This window comes from Arachis hypogaea, chromosome 16 (assembly GCF_003086295.3).
Source record: "Arachis hypogaea cultivar Tifrunner chromosome 16, arahy.Tifrunner.gnm2.J5K5, whole genome shotgun sequence".
Taxonomy (NCBI): Eukaryota; Viridiplantae; Streptophyta; class Magnoliopsida; order Fabales; family Fabaceae; genus Arachis; species Arachis hypogaea.
Genome location: NC_092051.1, coordinates 7347976 through 7364810, shown reverse-complemented (window position 1 = coordinate 7364810; position 16835 = coordinate 7347976). Strand labels below are relative to the sequence as shown.

General features: G+C 35.5%; 2 protein-coding genes across 2 annotated transcripts; both read right to left on the bottom strand.

The window, feature by feature from the left end:
* Positions 1 to 5055: 5055 nt before the first annotated feature.
* On the bottom strand, positions 5056 to 8069 carry LOC112758167 (uncharacterized). The gene is made up of 3 exons (XM_025806765.3): positions 7325 to 8069; positions 6369 to 6700; positions 5056 to 5734 (listed from the first exon to the last, which is right to left on the bottom strand). Exons 1-3 carry the CDS (start codon positions 7900 to 7902, stop codon positions 5226 to 5228), a joined length of 1419 nt encoding a protein of 472 aa, XP_025662550.1. The 5' UTR covers positions 7903 to 8069; the 3' UTR covers positions 5056 to 5225.
* Positions 8070 to 11151: 3082 nt separating this feature from the next.
* On the bottom strand, positions 11152 to 16511 carry LOC112756335 (transcription factor bHLH48). Its single transcript, XM_025804873.3, has 7 exons — positions 15409 to 16511; positions 15162 to 15290; positions 14971 to 15036; positions 12743 to 12811; positions 12514 to 12585; positions 11771 to 11978; positions 11152 to 11603 (listed from the first exon to the last, which is right to left on the bottom strand). The coding sequence occupies exons 1-7, from the start codon at positions 15913 to 15915 to the stop codon at positions 11566 to 11568; spliced, it is 1089 nt and encodes a 362-aa protein (XP_025660658.1). The 5' UTR covers positions 15916 to 16511; the 3' UTR covers positions 11152 to 11565.
* Positions 16512 to 16835: the final 324 nt, after the last annotated feature.

Sequence of the window (16835 nt, the reverse complement as noted above, 5' to 3'; positions counted from 1 at the left end):
GGGTGGTTTCAGAAGGAAAAAAAATGGCAAATTAGAGCTTATATGAAAACTCTTGTAATTTGCAAAAATGATTTTATCATAATTAAATGATTTAGTTTTCAAGACTCAAGTTAAATAAATAGTTTTTTTTTTTTTCAAAGATAATAGATTATATTTTATTAATTATTAAAAAATGAAATACAAAGATGTCCAAAAGCAGGACATCATAATAAAAGGTGGGGATTTCCCAAAAACACTACACTGAAGGTATTCATCCAACGGTGCGTGGTCGAAAAATGAAGAAAAATCTTAAAGAAGAAAGAATGATAAATCCAATTGAATGCAACTAAGAGCTTGCCTCATGGAGATGACGACCTAAACTGGGAGTTCTTTTGATTTCACAGAGCAACTTGACAGAGCTTGCTAGAATGGCAGACGGCATAGAAGTAGAACCTTCAAAAATCAACTGGTTGCGAGCTTTCCAGCAGTTCCAGCAAATGATGGCAAGTAATTGAGGATTACGGTCAGCATTCTTCAACGGGTTAAGTATCTCTGTTGATGCAGTCCACCATGTCCAAAAGTCGTTAGAACTCTGAGGGGGAAGACAATCACGAAGATAACTCTGAGACCATACGTCTTTAATTCTAGAGCAATCGATCAAACAATGAGTGACTGTTTCCGTTGCTTCATGACAGCAGGGGCATATTGGTGATATAGATGGGATGCGGTGATGAATCTGAGCAAGCACTAGAAGTCAGCCATGGAGAGCTTTCCAGATAAATAGCTTAATTTTGTGAGGCAAGTTCAACTTCCATAGATCAATCCACGGCTTTTTCTGCTACATATAATTAGGGCAAAGCTCCAGAGGCGGATGGTAAAATAAATAGCCAATTCTGTAACCTGAAACTGTATCATATTACTTGGATTTGTTCAATTCCCATTGCAATTTGTCCCTACTTTGCTGAATTTTAACTGACAAAATCCTGTTTGCAACGTCTTGGGGAAATAATTCTTGAATGAGATTCTGATTCCAATTCCTATCTTCAGTAATTAGATCTTTAACTCTTGGAACCAACTCAGAAATAGCCTGTCTATTTGGCATGTCAGAAATCATTAAAGGATACGGAGGAGGCAGCCAAGGATCCTCAAAGGTTCGGATATTCTCACCAGTACCCACAGCCCAATTAAGACCTTTTTTAACAATCTTTCGGCCTTCCAGTATGCTCCTCCATCCCCAAGAAGGTAAGACTCCAATTTCTGCCGTTATAGCATTACCATTGCTAAAGTATTTACCTCTTAGGATTTTGGATAATAAGGAAGTAGGCTGTGTTACAAGTCGCCAAAACTGTTTGCCTAAAAGCACCAGATTTTGGATTCTGAGATCTTTAAATCCAAGGCCTCCTTCTTTTTGTGGGCGAGTCATAGTGTCCCAACTAATCCAAGCCATCCGCCTTTCAGAACCTTTTTGTCCCCACCAGAACTGAGAAAGTAGAGAGTGAATTTTCGAAATTAAACCATCAGGCAACTTGAAGCAAGACAATGTATAAATAGGAATAGCTTCTCCCACTGCCTTAAGCAATACGTGTCTACCACCTGACGAAAGAAGATTGCGCTTCCACCCTTGGATTCTTTTCCGAACATTTTCTTTGATCATACTAAAAGAAGCCTTTTTTTATTTAGAGACTGTAGAAGGCAAACCAAGGTATTTATCCTGAGCCCCAATATGATTAATATTCATAGAGTTAGCCAGTAGTGTACGAGTAGTGGAGGGAGTGTTGTGGCTAAAGAATACAGCAGATTTATTAAGATTTACTCTCTGGCCACTAATGCTTTCATAAGAATTTAATAAATGCAGGATATTTGAACATGCTTCAGGATTAGCCTTACAGAATAAGATGGAATCATCAGCAAATAGGAGGTGGTTGACCTTGGGACATCGCCTATGTATCTGAAGACCCTGAATTAGTCTGTTTTGTTCTGCCTTGTGTAGCAAGAAGGAGAGACCTTCTGCACAGAAAAGAAAAAGATAGGGGGATAGAGGATCTCCTTGTCGAATACCTCTATTTGGTTTGAAGAAACCATAAGGTTGTTCTTCCACAATAACAGAATAAGAAACAGTTGTCACTAATTCTCGAATCCACATGATCCACCGGGAGTCAAAACCAAACTTCTCTAATATAAATCAAAGAAAGTGCCATTCCACCCTATCATATGCCTTACTCATATCTAATTTTAGCGCCATTTCATTTTCAAGACCCCTTTTTTTGTTCTTCAAGTAATGCATACACTTGTGAGCAATTAGGATATTATCAGAGATTAATCTGCCTTTAATAAAAGCACTCTGCGTAGGGCTAATTAGTCTATTCATCATACCCTGAAGCCTATGTACAAATACTTTGGAGATAATCTTGTAAAAGACTGAGGATAGGATTATTGGTCTTACCTGAGTCATATCTTTAGCATCAGAAATCTTGGGAATAAGACAGATCTGAGTGTGGTTAAAACCTTTCAAGATTCTGCCCCAAAAAAGAAGCTCTTAACTGCTCGAAACACATCACCACTAAGTATGTTCCAGAAGCTTTGAAAAAATTTTGCTGTCATACCATCGTCTCCTGGAGCACTTTAAGGATGAATGCTAAATGTTGCGCGTTTCACTTCCTCCATAGTCACTGGTCTTTGAAGCCTACGGTTCATGTGAGCTGTAACCTTAGGTTCAAAATCAGTAAACAGAGGTTCAGGGTTCTCATGACAAGTGGAGAAAAAGATGTCCTTGAAATAAGATTCAGCCACAGAAACAATACCAGCATTTGAAGTAGCCACTTCACCATCACTGCCAGTTAGTTGCCAAATTCTATTCCTTCGGGTTCGATTTCTAAATTTCTGATGGAAGAAAGCTGTATTCTGATCACCAGATTTGAGCCATTTGACTCTAGACTTATCTTTCCAATAAGATTCCTCATTTTGCAATGCTTTTTCAAGTTTGTCCTCTATTTCTGAAATGATGTCGCCTCCATGAATTCCTGCTAAACGAAGTTCCTCTAATTCCGACTGTAGTAAATCAATCTCCACCTTCGAATTAGATCTATGTTCTTGCTGCCATCTGACAATCTTATGCCGACAACGCTTTATTTTTTGAGCTAGGATATACATGGCTGAACCATCAATCTGTTCATGCCAAACCTCTCTAACAATCTACCTTATTTCATCATTGGAACACCATCTTTCTTGGAATTTGAATCGGCGTTTAGATATCTCAGTTCTCGGATTAGAGTCTAAGAGAAGAGGGGCGTGATCCGAGCCTGATTCTGACAGTCTAAGAACTGTTGCATTGGGATAGAGTTGCTGCCAATCAACTCATACCAGGAATCGGTCCAGTCTTTCCTGTATCAACTCATCACCCCTCCGTCTATTTGACCAAGTGAATGGTCTTCCGACCATATCAATATCAATCAGGGAATTATCATCAATAAAACTATTAAATGTTTCAATAGAAGAAGGAGATTTAGCACCCCCACCTTCTTTCTCCAATTGATTAGAAATGTCATTAAAATCTCCCATTAACACAACCTTACCATCGAACTGTTGGGTGACTGAAGTTAATTCAGCAAATTGAGTCATTCTATGTTGATCATTTGAACTGAGATAAACACCTAGAACACCATAGGGATCATTAGAACCAGCTATCAGAACTGATGCCGCAATGAAAAATCTACCATGCTGTAAAATCTGAACAGTGCAACCATCCCTCCATGCCATTGCCAAACCCCCTGATAATCCATCCGGATCCACAATAAACCATTCCTTGAAACCACAAGATCTTAGTTTTCCTTCAACTTGTCGAGATTGATTTTTTGTTTCACAGATAAAACCAACCTCGGGGGAGTAGGATTTGCATATCCCTTTAAGATTGTGGATTGTCAGGGGGTCTCCCCAAACGCCGACAATTCTATGAGAGCAGTTTCATATTTCTTTAGGTGCCACTTGAAGGCTGACACCCTCCACCATCATAGCAATTATACGAGGGTTTTGAATCTCTGATTTGTTGCTCATAGTGTAGAGAAAATCAGAATTGGTATTCAATGATTCCAAAGAGAAATAAGATATATGGAATGAGTGAATTAGAAAAAGGAATAAATTAAAAGATGAATGAATTGGGAGAGAAAACAAAAATTAGGGAGCTAAGTGGAAAAGAAATTAAGAAAAAAAAAAAGTAGAAGAAGATGGAAAAGAGTTTGACGAAGAAAAGATAAAGAAAGGTGTAACCATGGAGACGGCGCAGTGAAACCCTAGAAGAGCGTCGGGCGCTAGATGAGGAGTACGTACTCCCACGATTAAATTTATCTCAAAGTCTTTTTTAGTTAAATAAATAGTTAGTGTTAATTATAATAACACAATTAAATTCTTTTAATAATTATTAAACAAGTCATAGAGAATAACTTACTTTTTATTTATGAAAAAGTTGGTTAGAAATCATCATATATATTATCGTTGATACAAAGATCATAGAACACAATGGAGATCGCAAATCGCAATTTTTGTGTTGGTAGATGGTTAGGCATAAACATGTGCTTAAAACGTGTTTGGATACTCATTTATTTTATTTATTTATTTTATTTATACAAATCATATAAAACTAAACTAGTTAATGAACCAAATCAATGATTAATTAGGAACTCAGACTAACCTTTGACATAGCAAACCGGTCCACTGTTGTTGATTGAAGGACATGGATCTGGGCTTCGGGCACTTATTTCTTTTTTTATCCGTTGTTGGATGTACAGTATATATAAACTTAATACTAAAATTTAACACTTCCAAGACCAAAAAAAAAAAAAAAAAAAACAAACAAAAAGTTTAACACTTGATAATATATGAAGAATAATCCAGATAGAATTGAAATTATATACTAGTTTAGAAAGTAATGATCTAATTTTGCATTGCAAATGCAAACCACAAAACATTAAAAATTAAGAGTTCTCAGAGTGAAGTTTTTTTTTTTTTAAACAAAAAACTCAACACAACAAGGTAGAACAGTTAGGAAGTACAAAGTAAGAAGAAAAGTCTATAATTCTGTAGTGGAAAGAAAGAAAATAAAATAACATTGATATATATGGACAGTAAAATTATACATCACTGCCTTTCAATCACAAATTTCTGAATGTTACATGTTCTCAATTTGCAGCAAATGCTCCTCAACCAAATCTGCAATGTGCTTTGGATCTTTATCCTTTCGAAGACCCTAAAAATCATGAACTTGATTTGCTATTTGTGTAGAAACCAGAATTAAAATGAATAAAACTGACATTATTCACAGTAGAAGGCCTAAACTCCAAAGGATTATTCCACTGATCAAGTTGTTCTTGTTCATTTGACCATCTCATTTCTACATTATTAACCTCAAGACCATCAATGTGTTCCATCATCATTCCAGCAGTGTTGTGTTTCACTAATTCTTGGCACCCTGGCCTATAGTCCCACAACCCACCTTCATAACTTGTGAACCTTCTATAGGTGACATTCATGTTGATGAATCTCAAATTCCTTAACAACCCTCTCTTTGACCCGGATAAAAAGATGCCATTTTCAGCATTTGCAGTGATGTTAATGAAGAGTATGTTTGAGATTGAACCCTCCTTTGAGGTTGCACTACGAGGACAAGTAGTGACATAGATAGGTTCTGCTCTCCCCCACCATAATGGATCATAGTATCTTGTGCTGATGTTTATGTTTGAGAATACAATGTCGCTTACATTTCCTGCATTAGCCAATTCAAAGAACTTTAGACCCCGTTACAAGGTACGGTACTAAGGTCTTATTATTATCACAAGCTAAGATAATAAGAATAATCATCTTAATCAGGCTCTATGAAACTTTAAGCTTACTAAGGCAAGCTTATTTGAGCTACTAAAATGTTCAATTACAAATTTAGAAGCCCAAAGAGATGTTTATCCTCCCAAACCATCATCCCTAAACATCCTTCTAATTTCAAAACAAGGAAACATCCGATTGTTTTTATGTTTTCAATATAATAAATGCATTTGACTTTTACCATGTTTAGGAACTAACAAGATTATAAGAAGAATGATTACAAGGATATGTCATCACTCTGTTCTTCAATTAAATCGACCTCTGTCATGAAGATTCGACAGAGGTTTTGTTAGTTGTTAAATGCCCAACATATCTCTCATATTATATTTGGGCATGAACTAATCATGTAATGATTTGCACTGGAACACTCAAAATGATATCTGTATGTGTTTGTAATACTTGTGTTGCATTCAACATATTGAAATGAAGAGAAGAAAAAATTCACTAAAACAAAGTAATAATAACAAAGTGATGCAGTTTGTCCAATCGAGAGGAAAGAAGAAACCAGTTATTATTGTTACCTCCATCACGAATCTGGAAGGCAAGTCCTCTATGAGAATCTACAATAGTGATGTTATCAAAGACAAAGTGCTTGAAATCAAACCAACTAGCACTTCCAAGTTTGATTGCAGAGGATTTGGTTCGAATCCAAGAATTGGTGGCAGTGAGGTTGTAAACGGGGCTAGTGGAAGACTTTGGACATATTGCATCATCTCCTGTATCAATGTGGCATCTATTGATTATTGTGTTGTTTGAGTCATCTATGTCAATGCCATCGTTGTTTGGAATATTGAAGTCTCCGTAAATTCCAACATCTTCAATTCTTATGTTGTTACTTCGTACCATGTGCAAGCTGCAGTTTTAGAATAAACTTTTTAGGCCATGGCATTGGCATGGATTGTACTTTTTCAAAGAAATTTAAGGTCACTACTCACATAATAAAAATATCTTCACATGAAGATGATTATTAAGATACTGAATTACTGATACATATTATATTAACTTTAGTCAAATATGTCAAACTTATGTAAGTAATCGCCTAAATTTAAAGTCAAAGTTGAATGAGTAAATGGGGAATGTGGTGGTGTTGTCCGTGGTGGAGACTATCACTGAGAGGCCATATCTACAATCAAACTTACTACCTCAACCCCAGTCCCCACCCAATCAAAGTTCCATTTTCCAAGTAAATATAGGGATTGTAAAATATTTTAGGATAAAAATTGGAGTTCTTAATAAGAAAATAAATCTATTATATTGGAATATAAATATTTATTAAAAATAAATTAAACTACATATATACATATACATAAATATGTATATATACATAAATATATTGGTGGTTGATTTTAGTGGATAAAACTTATCAATTCTCTATGCAAGACACTTACTAATTTTTTTTCCCTAACAAAATTATCAAAAAGTTCCTCTAATCCATGGATTTTGTTCATAAACAGTAAACAATAGCAGAAATACGCACCACCAATAAGCAGGGTGGTTGAGGGAAATGTTGGAAACCCTAACGTGGTTGCAATCAACAAAACCGATCAACCGAGGCCGGCACTCGTCGCCGGAGCACGCTCCTGTCTGGTTCCAGCTCACCATTACGTTCTTCCTCGGATCCTCCCTCACGACGAATTTCCCCGCCTGTCCGTCCACCGCTCCGCCACCTTCGATCCCCACGTTCGATGCGTTCTCCGCCAATATCACGTACCACCGCGACGAGTCCTCCGGGTAGTCCTCCAGCCTAGTTCCTCCAAGCACGGTGGCGCCGGGCTCCACGTTCAGCACTACGCCGGACTTCAGGAACACGGTGGCAGTCAGGTACTTTCCCGGCGCAGGGAAGGTGACGCGACAGGGGCGTCCATCGGGGCAGGCGTCGATGGTGGACTGAATGGCTGTGGTGTCGTAGCTGAGGCCGTCGCCGGAGGCTCCAAAGTCAGTGACGGAGAGGATGATTGGGAGGGGGTTTAGAGGGTGTGACGTGGCAAAAGGTGATTGGATGACGAGGAGAAATGAGATGGTCTGGAAGAGGGAGAAGATTGGTGTCTTCGCCATTTCTGGTCGTATGGGCTCTTTTCAGTTGACTGACCTCAACGGTAATGCTACGGCAAAAGCTCAAGTATTCTTTTAACAAAGAAAAAAATTCATTAAAAAAATTTTAAATTTAATAAAAATCTTTATTTTTCACGTAGTTTCACTCACTGGCTAAATTTTTTAGTTATAGGAGTTTAAAATGTGTTATACTCAATTATAAAGACGGTGTGTTTTTTATGGATATGGAGAAATTTTCTTTTTTTAAATTGAAATTCACAAATCGGAGTCTTAGATTTGTGTAGGTTGAAAATTTTTTTTAAAGGATAAGTAAATCGGTGGGTCAGTTTTGTGAAAAAAAAATTACTATTAGATTTGACTCTCAAATTTGTAGTATCAAAAAAAAAATTCACAAATATAGGAATATGGATATTTATTAAGAATAGATTGTTTATAATGGTAAGATATAATAAATATAGGAATATGAATTTTTGTAGATTACAAATTTAGTTAGATACTATTAATTTCTAATTATTGTCATTAGTCACCAAAAAAATTTTCTAATTATTGTCATTGATAATTTTGCAGTCTAATTTGCATATATTTTTATTATTTGTATATTTTTTTTGTATATTTTATTTTTTTGTTGATTTGAAAATAATAGTTGATTTGGTAAAATTTAAGTGATTAATTCTAAAATTTTGTCAAAATAAGTGATGCTGCCGACATAGCGTTAGTAAAAAAAGAGAAATGGCTTAAAGTAATGTGAATAAACTTATGTATCTACTTTTATATATTAAGAATAGATAGATAGATAGATATCACCACAATCTCAATAATAAAAATAAAAAGTGTCACTCATCACCAAAAAAGTTTTCTGCCGATATTGAGTTAATTGCTCCCCGGGGGAATAAAGTGGTACAAGGGAGTCAAAATGTCAATTGTCAAATGAAATATAATACAAGCTATGGGACAATTGGTTTGGTTAATTTTTTTAGTTATGGAAGTTTAAAATGTATTATGTTCGATTATGAAAAAATGGTGTATTTTTTATGAATATGAAAATAATCTTTTTTTTTTAATTGAAATTTGTAAATTAGAGGCTCAATTTTGTTTTAGAAACAAAATTTAGGATTCGATTTGGAGTAATAGAAAAATCTAAGTCTAATAGAAAAATCTAAGTCTCATATTTGTGTATATTAAAGATTTTTTAAGGGATATTTGTGAAAAAATTATAAATGATAAATCTAACAGATTTATATTTTTTTTAAAAAAAATAATTTAAAACTACAAATCTGAGGAAATCTGATCTTCAGATTTGTTGTATCTACAAAAAAATACATTAAGTATTCACATTACTGAAAAACACCACTTAAATCACAATGCTAAAAATAAAAAATGCAATTGGTTTCCTCATTCAATATTTAATATTTATTCACGATGACAAATGACCAATTAAAAACGAGTAATTTAAATTAGGATAATGTTAGGTAACTAATAATTTTTTTGAACATGAACAATCACCAATAAAATAAAAATACACTACACTTCTAAATTATCCACCTAAATCTTAATATTAGAATAACTATCCGCACACCTAGTGACATCCGATATATCTATTGTTCACCAATATTATTGATTACTTATACTTTTTCTTAAAATTATGCGTGCATAAAACAGCCTTCAAATCTTCTTACGTAATTACGGCAGTATTTTACGAAAAACAGATTCTCTCCATTTTTTTTCAAGGAGTGCTAGGGCCACTAACTTTTGTGATTTGTAGCCATCAAGTATTCATTAATAATATTTTTGATAGTGTTAGATTTCATTCAATGGTGTGGGATTACTCACTTTTCTCTTGATGGTTACATGCTGGCCAGAATTTAATATAGTTGCTCCTCCCTAGACTTTTTCTTTTTTTTTTTCATTTGAAAATATAAAATATAATTTTTTATTATTAATTTTATAAATAAGGCAAAAAAAAATATTGATGGATTAAAAATTGCACTTTATTTCTTTAATTAAAAAAAAATAAGAGGATACATTCCCGCGATGCTTTCCTCATGCTTATGCTTTTATGGATGAAGGCTTGCTACTGGTGATAATTGATGGACCACCGCACAACACGACCAATATATAAGGCTTGCCATACAAAAGAAGCAAGCAAGGACTGGAACTGGAAGTGGTTTAAGACTTTAAGGTCACTTCCCCTCTCTACCAGCGTGTGGGTGAATGAAAAATGAAGAAACAAGCGAGCGACAAGTAAGTACATTAGGAATCTGCATGCCATATTTGGACCACCTTTTAGACATCAATGGCAGTATGCGTGGCCGTGATGAGAGCAAAGGAAGAATAGAACATTTTGAGTTCTAATGGAGCATTTAAGAATTTTTCTATTGCGAGAGGGTTATATCTTCTCGTCATGTTTGTTCTTAAATTAAATTCCAAACAGGAATACTTTTCATATAACAAACACTTTTTAACATACACAAAAGTATAGTTGTTAGAAAAATATTAGTGTAAAAAATAATTGAATTCCAAATGTACCTTCAATAATTTAACCAATAAAATTAGACCTCTAAGCTTTTTTAAACTAAATCACAATGTGCTTTTTCTTTGAAGGTATGCATATATGCTTTATCCTTGTTGTTTTTTCTTCTTCCTTTTCTTTATATCGTTGTTGTTTTTTCTTCTTCCTTTTCTTCCTCTTTTATTATCGTCGTCTTCTTCAACAGCGCCATCATCATTGTTGTCGCCTTCTTCTCTTGTTCTTCTTCAATGTCATCACCTTCTTCTTCAACGTCTTCTTCTTTTAAACTTTTTCTCTTATTTGATTTCTCCTTTTTTTTTTTACACAATTTCTCCTTCTTTTACACTATATACAAAAATTTCTGTCATCTCCAACCAAAAACTCAGAAGTAGTGCAGGAAAAAAAAGTGATAATGTATATGCACGTTTTTTTCCTAAACTTATACTAACTTGATTGAATTTAAATTATAAAAATAGTTATACATGTAACATCACCGAAATTTAACGTTACCCCATCTATTTAGCAATTAAAATGTCGCGTCATTACAACAAATAAATAAATGAAAACCTCAGCAAAATCAAGGGAATCCAAGTACAACGCGAACATTATAGACAAACCTCCCTGTTGCAGCTGCCAGCTGGGATCAGCAAATCAAATAATAAAAAAAAAACCCTCAACCCAAGACATATATGATCAACATGAGAAAAGTTTAAAGACGTTGGAGAAAAAAAAATCACCACAAGTAGTTAAAAATTAGAGTAGATTTTTCAACAAAATTCTAACAAAGAGCCAATCATCTTAGCAGCATTAAATGAAACAAAGCAACTCACTCCTATTAAAGTTCAGTAATTACTAATAGTCCGTTCTATGATTTTACAATCTGAATCAATCAATCAATTGATATAGACTGAATGACCCCTGTAGTTAGTATAGAATATATAGATAGTAATAGAAATTATATTAAGGAATAGCACACCAATTCTTCTTCCTTTCTGGCAGACGAAAATTCTGGTTTCTAACTGCCTCTGATAAATAGAAGACATGGAAACCTTGCTGAATGTTGAACCGCTCAAATCACTGCTAACTGCTAACACTATATTTGATATATACACTACTAGGCTAATAATAGCTAACGGTGCCACAACTTCTGTACGTTCTCAGAGCTCCATCTTCAATTGATTTGACTGCAGAGATGCTGCATCACAATTTAAATTGAAAATAAAATATTATAAATCGTTACATCAAGAAACCAAAACTTAAAATATCTTTCTCCTTTTGTAATAAGAATAAATAAACAGTTCCAATTAAGTTGTTTCCTTCGGGAGGAAACAAGTACAATTGAAGCTAGGTTGTGTGATCTACCTGAATTAGCAGACGAGTCATAACTCAGAAGTGAGTGTTCTGGAGTCATGAAATTATGGTTGGCTTCTTCCCTCCCCCAAAGTGGTTGGTGGAATGCATCAAATTGCCACTGTTGTTGAAAATGCTGTCTGTTACCATTGGCTAGGTTTTCTGGCCACATAACAGGTGAAGCCATGCTAGTTAAGTTGCTGTCCATTACAGATGACCCCTGTAAGTTGCAAAGGAGATTTTATCAGCAAACACTCATTTCAATTCCAGCAACCACCAGGTCAGCCTAATGATGTATGGAAGCTGAAGGGCAACCATATAATTTATTGGCTATACTGCCCCTGCCACTAACAAGGTTACTTTGTGCAAGGGTTAAGTGTTTCGCTTTTTCTTAGTTGTTCTGGCATACCGACATGGCATCCAGCAGAATGTCACAAAGTCACACCAAGTGACTACCATCTTTCGAGATATGATGAAACCCAGTTAATATAGGACAACTTAGAATACTAACATTTTAATCAATCACATTTCAATTAATAATGAATAAACTGCCAATGGCACCAATAGCATCACCCCGTCAGCACATAAGGTACTCTAGAGCCATATATTACCCCTTAAGTGTATGTAGTTAATGAACTAAGCCAAAGATATCAAGCATCTTTAGACTACTCTCCCAGCTAAAATAAGTAGATAAATTACTTCCTATTTATTGAAAACGGAAATATTTAGGAGTAAGATTAGTTTATAGCACTTACATCAGTAGCCAGCAAGCTATCCAGGCTGAAATCAATTCTTGGATTAACAGCTGCTAATTTCATTGATAAGAACTGTAATCAGAAAGAAAATCAATGAGAAAACTGTTCCATCTCCCAATAGAAAGGTTCTTGATCTTGCATATGTTCTTTCACGGTAACAAAAAAACTTAACTTTAGCCTAAATATAGTTAAAATTTTACATAAAATGTCTGCAATGTGACAATCTGACCTCCACTTGACGCTGTAGAGATTGCACGTGGTTGATAATTTCATCCAGAACCAAGGCCGTTCCTGATATCTGCACAGAAAATATTTGTCGTGTCAGCTATCTGAGGTATTTTGTGAAAATTTAACACAATATGAACACACTGCAAAACCAAAGAGTGCCTGCATAATTCAGGCTTCTCCATCATACAAAGACAGTATCATTTATGGAACAAGCTTATGTGCTAATGTGATGGAACATCATAAATAAATTGGCTACAGGAAGATAAATACATGTTAGGGGAAATCTGCAAGCAGATTTTCTTCCCCGTTTCAGAAAGACAAACATAGTTAGACTATATTCAACTAGCATTTCAATAACATCAGAATATGGATGGCAAATTTCAAGGGATTGATGCAAAAGCCCATCAATCTTTTATCTTTTGCAACATTATTATTGAAAAATCTATTTAAAATCAATAACAAGAACAACAACAAAGCCTTATCCCACTAGGTGGAGTCGGCTACATGAATCAAACAAAGTCATTGTAATCTATCATGTATCATGTCTACAATCCTTTGACCCCAAAGTGAATGACTGACCTGAGTGTCGAACTCATATAACTGAATTTGCAGTGAAAATGTTCAACTGAATGAGCTAATCACTGCCTATAAAATTCTATTTAAAATAATCCTCCAAATTTCGAAATTGGTATATGCTAAAGTGAAAGTGCGGCTTTGAATAAAATCTAAGGAGAATTTAAGATTAAAATTAGTGCCATCCTGTTCACTAAACAAACAAAAGAAATAAGACTGTTAAATGATGAGGTGTTACAAACTTTGGAAGATTATAAACCGTTATTCATGGGTTCAATTATGACTTAATGACCAATATATGAGGTTCGAACCATAAACCATACTTCATTCCGATTGAAGACACCAATACAGCATGAATATACTCCAAAATACTCCCACTTTGTTGATTTTATTACACTGTTATAATTGCATAAAATATTTTTCTTTCTTATTTTTTGTTAGTACTTACTTCATTATATGTTTTAATATCACTTAGCTGCAATTTCGTTAGCAATGTAAAATAAATTATATTTGATGATAACAAGTTAACAACTGTGTTTGTATATCAATGCACATCTTATCCCTCACCTAACCGATACATTACATTACCCTTTTATCTTATATAGGTGCGACTTGATAACACGTTGAAATTGTCCCAAGCTAGTTAGGTTTGTAGTTTGGTATATGCAGTCCAAAATTATGCATTCTCTGGTATTTGCTTACCCCATTTTCGTCATCCCATAAATGATGGATACCGAACTCGCAGACATGACGGTACCATCACCGTCATAATATTAGATTAAATAGTTCACTTGCCAAGGGGACCCATGGCCGTCGAATAGTTCAAGTAGCATGTAGAACCCTACCCACCTCATCTTCCCCACTCCCACTCAGCCACTCCTACTCCGCCCCAATCGCCCGCCATTCTGTCTCTTTAATAAAAGCCCACAAGGCCGAAGAAAGGGAAAAGAGGGGATTGCGTTAATTGTCATGTACGATCCATGACGTATAGGCTTTTTTGTCCTATTAAAAACACCGAATATTATCTCCAAAAAAAAAAAAATACAAGAATTAAGCATATCTTTATGAATTTTAATATTCTTCATGCTAATTGTTTTTACTTTTACATATTTTAAGATTTTAGTTTTCTAATATATTCTAAATAATTTATAAATTAAAATTCCTTGGAGTATTCTTTTTTCACAAAAATTTAGCACTATATTGAACTCTGCACTTACCCGAAACCATTTAATAAAATTGAAAATAGATGGTCAAGATTTGGAATCTCGAGAAAGGCCAAGAGTTGAAAATCCGAAATGACAAAACTAACCTCTGAAAAGATTTGTAAACAGAAAGGAACCTCCCAAAAACCAAAAACCAAAGAAAGAATGAAATTACACAAATGCCATGTTTGACACTCGGTGCCAGTGGACACTTTTCTTGAAGTAAAAGCAATAACTTTATTTTCTTGGTTGAAAAGGTGACAATGACAAAAACCGTTATTTAAAGTTTTAAACCCCGTAACCTAGAGAACATAATAACACTTTCTGGGAGACAAATTAGATAGAAAATGATGGCATAATCCTGAAAAAACGAATAAAGCACAATTAATTAATCCTCGTAAGTGAGGATTTGTTATATATTTCAGATTACGACCACAAGAAACGGAAAACCGACCTTGTTGCAACCGGGGACCAGCTCTTGCAAAAGCTTCATCCGAGCGTTTATCTTCTCTCTCCTTGCCTACAACACAAAAACAAAAAGCAAAATCAATTCGGAAAACTTTGTACTATAAACATGAAAGTGATCGTAATTAATTAAATTATTAAATTAATTAAGTGGTGGTTAATTCTAAATTAAGAGCTTACCCTTTCTGCTAAGCTATGGCTATCTGTGGCTTGACCTCGACGAACTCGAACGTGAACATATGGAAGTTTTTCACCGTCGCCGGAACACTCATCGGCGACGCTCTTGCTCTTCTTCGACGAGCCCTTACCCTGTGAGTTCACATAAACAGCGGTTACTTCATGCTTTAAGCACCAAATTTTGCAAGAATGCAGAAACAGAATCCTAATCTTCGAAGTGGCTGTAAAATTGGGGGGAACTTAGCGTTACCTTCTTCTCTCGCTCCTTCCTCTTCGCGGTCTTCTGATTCTTGGTATCAACAGCGGGATCCGAAACGCAACCCTGCGTGGAGCTGGGGTTCGAGTCGGTTTCCTGCGGCTCATTCTTCACCACGCCGGATACAGCTACTGGAGCCAGGCGCGCCGCATCCTCCGGCGGCGAGTTCTCGCCAGCGAAGACGGAGAACTTGGCGGCGCGTTCTATCAGCGCGGCGTTGGAAGGGAAGGTCAAATTGCCGCCGTAGGAGCAAAGAAGGTAGGGTTTTTGGTTGGTGCTAACATGGCACGGCGGTTCCCGAGCAGCGGCCGGGCAATCAGGAGAATGGAGGAGCTCAACGGCCTGCGTCGGCGGTAGCTCGAGCAGCGCGGTGAATGAGCTGGCGTTTTCCGGCGCGGGCGCGGGCGCCATGATTCCCCGGATTTCTTCGTTGAATTGAATTGACTCTAATACGACGTCGTCGTGAGTGGATCCACGCAGCACTCCTGTGGCTTGCTCCATTGAGCTAAGAAAACCGAATCAAAACACTGTAAAAAGCGTCGAATTCTAGGTCAAATGGACGTTCAGAGTTGACTAATTTGACGAGTTTTGAGGCGTGATGGCTTTGAAGCTAAGCATTCAGTTAAGGAAATGGTGGAATTGAAAAAAATGGGAATGAGTATTGGGGAATGTGTTCATGGAAAAGTTTTTGTTGAGTTTGTTATGTGATTATTGTAAGAGGTGCTTCAATGGCGGTCAATCTCTCTCTCTATCTCCCTTCTTTTATCTTTCTTTCTTTTCTCTCTCTTTGTTTGTTTCTCTGTGTTTCTGTGATTCTTCTGTCTCTGAGATTGCTTCTCAGCCATTTGAAGTACAGCGAAAGCAACGTTGCTACGGTACGGCTACGCTACTCTCTACAATCCCCTCTAAATACAGTATTTATACTGTTGAATCATACGGGTACGGTTTAGGGCATACCGTTGAGGTAAGAAAAATGGAAATTTTGTGGACCACCAGCTAAGAGTGGGTCCCACCATGATCTTAGAATATCGTTTTTTTTTTTCACTTATATCCTGTCTTTAATTTCTTATTATTTCTATTAGAACATAGTTTTTCGGTTAATACTTATTATCTCAATCAAATTCTACCGGAAATTATATCATGTTAAAAAATGTAAACTTAATATGAAATTACGATCGAATTTGAATAAATAGAATTTCAAATACAAATATTTTAGTAGCATTAAAAACTTTTGTAACTTTTTCTGATATAAGTATAACGATCCTCCCCACATATATTTCTTTTTGTGAGTTAGTTTATTTATTAAACCTTCTATGTTGCATATAAATGTAACAAATAATATAGGTATTTATAATGTAACATTAATTCGACTGTTAAGTATGTTTATTTGTGGCTTTTATTTTTTGGTCCTCGTTTAATAA

Excerpts from the sequence above, each read along its gene's own strand:
- LOC112756335 (XM_025804873.3), bottom strand. The coding sequence starts at position 15,915 with ATGGAGCAAGCCACAGGAGTGCTGCGTGGATCCACTCACGACGACGTC. Across the intron at positions 12,812-14,970 it reads TGGTCCCCGGTTGCAACAAG|ATATCAGGAACGGCCTTGGT; the intron begins GTCGGTTTTCCG and ends TTTTCTGTGCAG. Across the intron at positions 12,586-12,742 it reads CTCTACAGCGTCAAGTGGAG|TTCTTATCAATGAAATTAGC; the intron begins GTCAGATTGTCA and ends TTCTGATTACAG.
- LOC112758167 (XM_025806765.3), bottom strand. The coding sequence starts at position 7,902 with ATGGCGAAGACACCAATCTTCTCCCTCTTCCAGACCATCTCATTTCTC. Across the intron at positions 6,701-7,324 it reads AACCACCCTGCTTATTGGTG|CTTGCACATGGTACGAAGTA; the intron begins GTGCGTATTTCT and ends CTAAAACTGCAG. Across the intron at positions 5,735-6,368 it reads CTTCCAGATTCGTGATGGAG|GAAATGTAAGCGACATTGTA; the intron begins GTAACAATAATA and ends TGGCTAATGCAG.